General features: G+C 49.0%; 1 protein-coding gene across 3 annotated transcripts; it reads left to right on the top strand.

Moving 5' to 3' along the window:
* On the top strand, positions 1-9,523 carry gnb2 (guanine nucleotide binding protein (G protein), beta polypeptide 2). Of its 3 annotated transcripts, none has more exons than XM_018729028.1 (10): positions 1-40; positions 4,365-4,448; positions 5,270-5,308; positions 5,813-5,919; positions 6,004-6,067; positions 6,179-6,341; positions 7,067-7,133; positions 7,316-7,517; positions 7,894-8,110; positions 8,812-9,523. In XM_018729028.1, the coding sequence occupies exons 2-10, from the start codon at positions 4,392-4,394 to the stop codon at positions 8,916-8,918; spliced, it is 1,023 nt and encodes a 340-aa protein (XP_018584544.1). In that variant the 5' UTR covers positions 1-40; positions 4,365-4,391; the 3' UTR covers positions 8,919-9,523. The 3 variants fall into 3 exon arrangements, with proteins under 3 accessions (XP_018584544.1, XP_018584542.1, XP_018584543.1); XM_018729026.2 differs by lacking the exon at positions 1-40 and adding an exon at positions 244-892 and having other exon boundaries at positions 4,312-4,448; XM_018729027.2 differs by lacking the exon at positions 1-40 and adding an exon at positions 246-892.
* The last annotated feature ends 352 nt before the right edge of the window (positions 9,524-9,875 follow it).

Raw genomic sequence — 9,875 nt, 5'->3', positions numbered from 1 at the left:
CCCACCACCACAAGGCGCGCTCACTTTCCACAGGATTGGGGTGAGGGTACTATCATCTACGCACATACCAAAGGCGAATTCCCTAATTTCACTTTAAAATATATATTTATTGTGTAATGAAACTAATGAGGTAAAACATTGTCGAAACTTCACTCTGCATATTTTTAGGGCTCATTCTGAATGCGTTGCTTCGACCTCCCCCCTCCTCGTACCACACACGGACACGGGTGTGTGTGTTTATGCGCTCTCTCTCTCTCTCTCTCTGAATGGGTGTGGCCGAGCTGAGTGCGTGTGTTTGGGCGCGCGGGCGCGACACGCCGCTCCAGTGAAACGGAACGTTCTAATTAGAGCTTAATTGAGATCCGCGCGCGTGTCTCTCCGTATTTCCGAAATGCCGCGGCTCGTAGCCCCGTAAGTAACGGCTAGCGACTGCGCTGTAGCCGTGTGTCCGCAGTGGGTGGTCGGGCCGCTGGATGGACGAGTACCGCGCGCGCCCTGCCTTCTCGCCTCTGCTGGAGCCTCTCGGCGCTTTTTTTGGCGTTGATCGCAGAAGGAAGACAGCGTGGAGGACTGTCGCTTCCTATATTCGTGTCATTTCTTCGGCGAGGACTACAGGAGGAGGCACGCGGGAGCCGCCGATCGGTGTGTTGGACCGCGGCACACGGGCCTCGGAGCGCGGGTGGGGTGTGCTGGGATCGCGCCCCGAACAGGAGCAGCACATCGCTGATGGTCGGAGGTACCGCTGAGGAGCGTAGTCCGGCCGAATGGTCCTTCTGAACGCGCGCGAACGAAGTGAAAGCAGCGTGCGGTCCCCAGCAAAGCCGGCCTCGCGCTTCTGCCTTCCCTCATCTCTTATACTAAACGGCACGGATCGTTCTCTATCCGCAAACAGGTAGTGTGTGTGTGTGTGTGTGTGTGTGTGTGTGTGTGTGTGTGTGTGTGTGTGTGAGAGTGAGTGAGTGAGTGTCTGAGAGGGATGCTCTCGCTGCTGATGGTTATATGATTATTAAGGTGATTGCCGGCCCTCGAACCCCGCACCCTACCGTACCTACGCTTCTCTCTCCCTCGTTTCCCGTTTCTGCAATAAACAGTTACACAACATTTCTACTCCAGTTGGTGTGGCGCGCACACACACACGTCGTGCTGAAAAGCGGGCGCTCCATGATCAATTATTCATATCATATATGTGTCTCTCCACTGACACGCGCGGCGCTGAGCTCCATGTGCAGGAAAATCAATATTTTCCATGCCGCTTTGGTTCGTGATTTTTCTCCAACTTTTGTCCTCCTGTGTCACATGATAAAGTGGCTCTATAGTAATTTTGCACAGTTGTCCTCCAGTTAGTTAAAAGGGGAGTGGAACCGCCGACCGGCTTCTGCTCCGGGAGTGTGTATCCTGTAGTTCCCCCCACGGAATTCCTTACTACATCCATTGGTTTCATGGGTGTAGTGCGGGCAGTGCACTCGAACCCGTAGCCTGCCATGTTGCACAATGGACTGCGTGGATTTCCCAGAAATCTGTGTATCACAGGTTGGCTGCAGGAACACGGGAAGCCTGTCGTTCGTACTAGGCTGTGTGTTGTCCTGTGGTGTAACTGCTGGTGTGTTTATAGTTGCAGCATAACTTCCTGCTACAGCGTTACAATAAAAGAATATAGACTAGTACCTCTGTGGTAACTGTGTGTGTGCATGCACACTTGGATGAGTGTGAATTGGGTTGTGTTGCATGAACACTCGACTCGACTAATGGTGTGGGGCATGCAAGGGGAAGTGTGTATCACATCCTGTTTACACACACTCCCTGTCCTCGTACCCAGCGCACATCTAGCTGAGGCTGCAACACACTTAACGCTGTTAGCTGTGGATTGCTGCCGCACTTGGCACATGAATCTTCCTTTTTTTTTTTTTTTTTTTTTTTGTTTGAATAAATATGGCTGTGAGGAGGGACTGCGCAGTGTGTGTCAAACCCCATAAAGGAGTAAAACTAGCCAAGTTAGCCTCAGGCCTACTCTCTGTTGCCCTATACAGTAAATGGTGTGTGACCTGTAAAGGTCAGGGAGGGGTTCAGGGTTCAAGAAGCATGAGCCCTCTTTGTGCTTTGAACTGAAAGCAGGGGGATGTGTTGAGAAACCCTGCGCCTGCTCGCCCCTGTTTGACCGTCTTATTGGAGTCTTAATTCTAACTGGCTGTTTAAAATGACCATAGGTGGTATTTAATTTACATTTATTAATGTAATCTGTCACTTTTCTTCAAAGTGACACTGACTAACTTGTACCTTTACCCAATGTGATCCAGTGTAAGGTACAGTACAGTATCTAGTCATTCACACATAGTACAACAAGGCAGTGTAACACACACACAGACTCCAAGCAGTTTATTCACCCGTGCACCTGAAATTCATGTCTTTGTACTGGGAGGGGACCCATGCAGGCCACAAACCTACCGAGCTGAATTCAAACCTAAGTCTGAAGCCACAGAGCCCAGGGTGACACCCACAGGTAACGTCAAGTTATTAATTGAAAGCCTTCTTGTAGAATTTCCCTTCTAGTGTGTGACATCTAACCGGGTGGTCGTCCCTTGCCACACTCTGCTCCCACCCCGAGTTTAAACCATGTTCCCCTCACTTCTGCCCACTGTAGGGGACATGTTTAAGCGTATATCCCAAACCGAACATGCAACTATGGTGAGAACTAAATTGCCTTATAACGGAAACGCTACTCTTTTAAATAATACCACGTCTGGGGGTGGGGCTTGGACACCTTTCTACAAACGTATTCGGAAACCTTTTTGTTGTTGGGTTTCAGGAGGATGGCGGGGTGTGGGGTGGACCGGAGTGTTTTGTTTACAGTATTTAAAATAAGGTGAAAAGAAGCGCTTTCTCTCCTCGAGGGCATTGCCGTCTCTTGCCCCGACACCTTCGGCATCGCTCCGCTTCATTCCTCTGTGGGGGGATGTGTGTACCATGGTCCAGCTAAATTGCCCCCCTGCCGACCGTTGGTGCCACGCGCTACTTCTGCGAGGCGGTTCCTTTAGCGAGGGCGGATAATTGTTTCCTACGAGGAGGTGGCGCTCTGGCGGGGGGGTGTGACCTGGGGTGCGACCTGGAATGCCGTTAATCCCAGAAGCAAACGAGGGAAAATCATACAACAAACAGTCGCCGTCTCCGGACTGCGCGCAGAAAGCAGGGAATTTTTGAGCTCGACCGCTTAATTTCAATTTGATTTGCATGCAGCTCATTTGCGTAACCGTGGATGTGATTCACTTTCTCAGACACGTAACTGGCGCCCCCCGCTAGTGCCCCACACCCGAAAATGGGCATTGTGTGCGTGCATGCGCAGGGATTCCAGGAGTTTTGGACCGGAAGTCCCGGGGGTCATGTCGTGGTGACCCTGCTTTTTCCTACTGTGTTCAGTACTGTGAACTGCTTAATGACCAAATGATGCTGAGCGCCAGGCGGCGCTGTGCTCAGAGCTGTCGACATACAGAAAGACCAGGGTTGAAATCTCACACCCACTCCTTCTCATGGTACTTACCCAGAACTGATACAGTAAGAGTTACAAAAGTTGTATTTAAAATATGTATAAATGTGTAAATCACTGCAAATAGATTTGGCTGAAGGTGTCCATTTAATGACAATGGAGGCCAGTGGTGGTGGTGGTCCCAGTACTGAACTCTTTCAGCCTTTGCTCCTGTGACAGTATAAATATTCCAGATCACAGTAATACACACTGTACTATCCTGTGTCTATTAAACACATCAGGACCTTCTCGTGTGCGTGTGGGGTGCAGGACGAGGCTCTTAGCCACGCCGCTGAATGCAGATTATGTAATCCGTCAGTTCACAGGCACACCTCATAATCCAGCTCGACTGCGACCCTGATCTCATTTGTGTCCCCAGGAGCTTCACACCGATTACATCTCATTATGGATTATGTGGCAGCTGCTCCGCTGCTGTCCCGCTTTATCTCATCATGTATAAATATGAGGATTAGGGGCTCGAGCTGTGCGCTGGAACCCATGTCCGCGTAGCAGGTGGAGTTGGTATGGCGGGGACAGAGCTCGAGCCGTTTACCACATTTGAGGAAAAGTGGCAGAAATTAATCGGTGTCTTTTGGGTGACGACCCCATGAGACACCTGGCTTTGGAAGTGTAGCCCTGCTGATACATTATCGTTTACCCGTTGTTTAGATCTGCGAGCCCCTGTCCCATTGACTTACTGATCCGTGGGCTGGGGGTGACCACTGAAATCAGAAATCGCCCCCTGCTGTCATGTCGGACACACATTTCTGTCTAATGTTATACCGTTTTGAAAGAGGAACAAGTGGGTGGTGTGATGACCGCCTGCGCGTCCCTCTTGACCCCCCAGGTTGCCTCTTTCCCAACCCGGTGCACGATGAGCGAACTGGAGCAGCTGCGGCAGGAGGCCGAGCAGCTGAGGAACCAGATTCGGGTGAGACGTGGCGTAGGACTTGCCCTCCCTCCTTACAGGGTGACTCTGAACTGTAACTGTACTGTATAAACTATGAGTGTCTACAATATAAACAATCAACATGCTCAGGTGTTACACTGTATAACAGGGCTTTGTTTTTTTCACTAATTTCACATATTATTCATGCTATAATGTAAATTTAATGCAATATTATTGAATTGTCATGCCATGCATTTTATTGTTTTTGCTTTAATTTCCAAATCTGTCTTTGTTTTATTTATACTTATTTCTAACACCAGAACACTTACTCTTTTGTGTGCTGGAAATTTTTAGATAAGTCACTTGAAGGAAATTGCAAACAATGTTTTGTAAACAAAAGGCAGTCACTCCTGGACTCGCAGTGAGTGAAACCCAAATCAAATGTTTAGCAGCAGTGCGGACAGCCGATGTCACAGGCTGGCGTGCTGCCTTACGCATGACGACCAAACATTGTGTAATTATGGATATAATTGTTATGATTATAATGTGCTGATGGGACCGTTAGTAAATCTTATTGATGCCTCAAATCAAGTTTTGTTGGCTGCTCTGCGGAAGTGCCACCAGGTGGTGCTTTGATGTGGGACATTAGACATGTAGTGCATGTCTTCATGGCTTTGCTCGCGTATCTCTCTTAAAGTGACCCGATCTTGTCTGTGATACCTGAGATCAGTTAGCACTTTTTCGAATGTTCAGTGATATGGGGTCATCAAGGGCATCAATCAGTCAACCAACCTTCGGTGCATTGCTCTGTTAGTCCATGACTCCAGTCAAACCTTGTGCCATAATTGCTTCCCCCCCCCCAGGATGCCAGGAAGGCATGTGGAGACTCGACACTCACGCAGGTGAGGCTCCAAACCAGCCCACTCAGTGAGGAAAGTGTGTGTGTGTGTGTGTGTGTGTGTGTGTGTGTGGTGGTGGGGGGGGGGGTCTACAAGTTTTCAGTGCCCAGCTACAAAAAATAATGGTTGTGAATGTTTATATTTCAATATTTGTTTGCCATCTCCCTGCACGCACCTGGTATGTGGAAGAGGAGCAGTGCAATTCCTTATTTCAGTAATAGAATATACACACTTAATATATATACCGAATGTTCGTGTGGTGTTTTTTTTTTTTTTGTGTGTCACTTATTTTCCCATGTATTATATAAAGGCAGAATTTGTTCTTTGGCACAAACATATGGGGTGTTGTGCTTTGCAATGTAAAATTTATGGTTTCATATACAGTAGATATTTTATGTCCATCTCAATTTAATGAACACTCGGCAATATCGGCTGCTCCCACATTAATGTAGTAAATAGGGCGTTTGCTGTGTATGTGTTCTTGCGTGTATGTGCGACCTTTGCCAGATAACTGCGGGCCTGGACCCTTTGGGCCGGATCCAGATGCGCACACGCCGCACCCTCCGCGGCCACCTAGCCAAGATCTATGCCATGCACTGGAACTTGGAGTCAAGGTGAGCGGGTGTGGGGATGTACTGCTCCCAGGGGTAACTCAAACACCCTCAACTGCTGTCCTTTCCTGTCCGTCGTATCTCCAGGCTGCTGGTTAGTGCGTCCCAGGATGGGAAGCTTATCATCTGGGACAGTTACACCACCAACAAGGTACCCCAATTGCCCTGTCCATCTCCACCTTGCACTGCTTCAGTCACTGGTGTCGTCTCAGTCATCGTGTGACCCTGTGTATGTGTGTGTCTGTGCGCGCGCATATTCCAGATGCATGCCATTCCGCTACGCTCCTCCTGGGTGATGACATGTGCGTATGCCCCCTCGGGGAACTTTGTCGCCTGTGGAGGCCTGGACAACATCTGTTCCATCTACAGTCTCAAGACACGGGAGGGCAACGTGCGCGTCACCAGGGAGCTCGCGGGACACACAGGTACCGCGGTAAATGCATGTGCACTGAATGGACAAAAGGCTGTAACACGGCTGATGAATTTAGTGTTAAGCAACATTAATATACTCTGAGTAACAGTGGTCCCGTAGGCCCACGCTCTCAGCCCTGGTGCTTGCCTTCGAATGGTCTGCGGAATGGAGTGCTCTCAGCTGGAGGGAGCCGGTCCTCACAACCGTTGCATTTCTGTGGCTTTAACCGCAGCCAGCCAGTCTCGAGTGGAGGTTTTTATGGGTGTGCCATGTAGACAGAAAAACTGAAATTGTGTCCGTTCAAGTGTGGCTATGGATTATGATGCACATTTTATTGGATGATGGACACTGATGGGGGGAAGGAGCTATTTTCGTGATTTCGTCTGGGTCCTTATTGCTCTGTATTGTTTCCCAGAAGGGAGGGGCAGGGGATTGGAACCTATGATGTCCTGGGTGGGAAAGCAGACCATGGCCTTTTCTGGTGCTGGTACTGTAAAGGTGCTCCATTTTCAGTGGTTTTGTCTGTGGCTTAGTTAGACCCTCTAGTCCGACCCTGTCCCTTAGTCCAACCCACCCCAGCTGGTTGTGGATGTCAGGATGGACTCTGTGGAATTGGATCTGAGTCCAACAGATGATGGTGAAGTTTGAGATGCTTTCTAGTGAAATCCCAGCAGTAGTGTTTATTTCTGAGGGCTCATTGGGATTGCTGACCTGTTGTTGTTTGTCTCTCCCTTGCAGGTTACTTGTCATGCTGCCGCTTCATTGACGACAATCAGATCATCACGAGCTCAGGAGACACAACCTGGTATGTTTGTCCTGTTCCCTTTGGAACCGTGCGGTGCAACTTGAACCCACACAAGCTCTTTGACTGCCAATGGCAGTGGAATCTGGTTCTGCTGTTTTACATGGGCGAGTCTGAAATGTAAGGGTGATCAAGATTGAGCATAAACGCAGATTCTGTGTGTCGTGGCATTTCCTGTGCTGCAGTGCATTGTGGGATGTTGAGACGGGACAGCAGACCACTGTGTTCTCGGGCCACAGCGGAGATGTCATGAGCCTGTCGCTGTCGCCAGACTCGCGTACCTTTGTGTCGGGAGCCTGTGACGCCTCCACCAAGCTGTGGGACATCCGGGACAGCATGTGCCGCCAGACGTTCACAGGCCACGAGTCTGACATCAACGCCGTCTGTGTGAGTCCATGGGGCAGGGGTGTCCTCTACAGTGTTGCATACCTATTTGTGCTGGTTTACCTTTCCCTGTACCTTACTTGCAATAGCTATAGTATCTTCTTAAACAATTCCTTACCTGCAGTACCTTGCTTGCCTGGATCACTTATACCAATCAGCCAAAACACTTAAAACCACCTGCCTAATATTGTGCAGGTTTCTCTCATGCTGACAAAACACCTCTGACCTGTGGACTCAAGACCTCTGCAGGGTACTTACCTGGGACAGCTAGAACCCGACCCCGTGGACCCCTACTGTAAGCACTAGGTGTCACTATAGTTATCTGAGGCTCCCTAACTGACCTCCTGTGCCCGTGCCCATCCCCCTTTCGGACCCCCAGTTCTTCCCCAACGGCACCGCCTTCGCCACGGGTTCGGATGACGCCACCTGCAGGCTTTTTGACCTGCGGGCCGATCAGGAGCTGAGCCTCTATTCCCATGACAACATCATCTGCGGTATCACCTCGGTGGCCTTTTCCCGCTCGGGACGCCTGCTGCTCGCCGGGTACGATGACTTCAACTGTAACATCTGGGATGCCATGAAGGGTGACCGTGCAGGTGGGTAACGGAACGCACTGGGCGTTTGCGTGGGGCGAGAATGGTGCTGTAGAATGTGCTTACTTCTTACATTCATTCATTTAGCAGATGCTTTTGTCCAAAGCAACAAGCATCTCAACAAAAGTACAATGTATGCATTACATTAAGAGCAGGAGACATAGCTGCAGACATGAGTCTCAAGCAAACCTAGTTTGTTCCCTACCACTTGCTGAACCTTGGTGCAGCGTTAGGGGTATTCAGTGGTACAGCAGTTCCCCTGTTTTTACTGCATTTTCTTATCGTGAAACCTGCACTTCTGTATCCTGCCAGTAGTTGGCAGCAAAACGCAGTCAAAGAACAGCAGTGTGGAGGGGTTCAAGTCTCCTGTTTTCAGTTTCACAGCTGGGGAAGTTGACAAAATAGCAAGGGGAAAAGTTGAAAACTAAACTGGGACACATTCATATCTTTGAAAATTTTGTAATTCACATTTAACAGGAGGAGCAAGTGTAATAAATGTTGCAGAATTATTGCATAAGGCACATCTAACCCTGTTAAAGGGACACAGGTGTCATTTTTGGTAGTAAAAGGGACTTATTTACAGATTGCTGCTGTACCCTCCCAGTGCTCAGCATCTCCACGGCAGCTTGTGTAAATGTCACAAGGCATGTTTTGCAGGACAGCTAGAGGGTATGTGTGGCTAATGACATGTGTCTTTCGAGCAGGAGTGCTTGCAGGCCACGACAATCGTGTGAGCTGCCTGGGTGTGACAAACGACGGCATGGCTGTGTGCACAGGCTCCTGGGACAGCTTCCTGAAGATCTGGAACTGAGGAAGGAGCAAGGACAGTGTGCGCACAGACACACTCGGTGTACATAGCATGTGGTTGGAAAGAGGCACCCTGTAAACATGTATGCAGCAACTGGCTTTGTACATAATACACACTTTATACACTTTCGCAGTGACATGTACATAATGCATCACTTGTACACACACAAGGTGCTGTGAAAGGAGGAAGGGATAGGAAATGCACACTGCATTTACAGGTGTGCGGGTATCCCACCCATAGCCAGTGTTGCAGTTTTTTTTTTGGGGGGGGGGGGTGATAATGGTAGCATGTGCAGAAGGACCCCTTTAAAGTCAGATATTCAAAGAATTGACTTTTCCATTTATTTCTTATTTTTACACCCTACGTGACTTCTTTCAGCCCCATCTCTGTACAATTGGGGCTTTTGCTGGGTTGTAAATGCAAAGTTGTCCAATGGGAAGGGCCAAAGTTGTGTTCAAGAGGGAAGGGCAGCGCAGTCTTTTTCACTCCTATAGGGATGTTCCACTTTGGGGCTCTTTTTCAGTGGATGCGTCAGATAATTTTCAATGAATAAGAAGCTGTACACAAAACAGGTTTTAAGGAAGGAATAAATGACAAATGCATAGGAACATTGATTCTGTTGGTGTGGTCAGTTTGATCTGTGTGTTAACACTGTGCGTAAATAACTGTTGCCTCTTGGCCCCCATGCACACTTTTTTTTTTTTTTGCGCGTAGCATAACCTACAGCTCTGCAAATAGTGTTGATGAATAAGAGCTTTAGACAATTCACACAACCATGTTCCTAGTTCACATCCCTCTAGTAGTACTGTAGAAGTGATGTTCAAGTAGCAAATGCATAGATCAAAGTCCAGCCCCTGCTGCTCTGAGTGTTTTGAGAGAGAGGATAGAGACCCTTCAATAGCAGGAGGGACACAGGGGGCTTATTGGACCAGGACTGGGCCAAAATGGAAAACCTCTGGC

This window comes from Scleropages formosus, chromosome 21 (genome assembly GCF_900964775.1).
Source record: "Scleropages formosus chromosome 21, fSclFor1.1, whole genome shotgun sequence".
NCBI classification, from domain to species: Eukaryota; Metazoa; Chordata; class Actinopteri; order Osteoglossiformes; family Osteoglossidae; genus Scleropages; species Scleropages formosus.
The sequence above is the reverse complement of the archived record's forward strand: the minus strand, read 5'-3'. Positions and strand labels throughout refer to the sequence as shown.

What these genes read in the sequence shown, in the direction of transcription:
- gnb2 (XM_018729026.2), top strand. Translation starts at nt 4,332, where the DNA reads ATGACCGCCTGCGCGTCCCTCTTGACCCCCCAGGTTGCCTCTTTCCCA. An exon ending in GGAGCTCGCGGGACACACAG is followed by an intron (nt 6,342 to 7,066) that starts GTACCGCGGTAA and finishes TCTCCCTTGCAG; the next exon opens with GTTACTTGTCATGCTGCCGC. An exon ending in AGCTCAGGAGACACAACCTG is followed by an intron (nt 7,134 to 7,315) that starts GTATGTTTGTCC and finishes CCTGTGCTGCAG; the next exon opens with TGCATTGTGGGATGTTGAGA.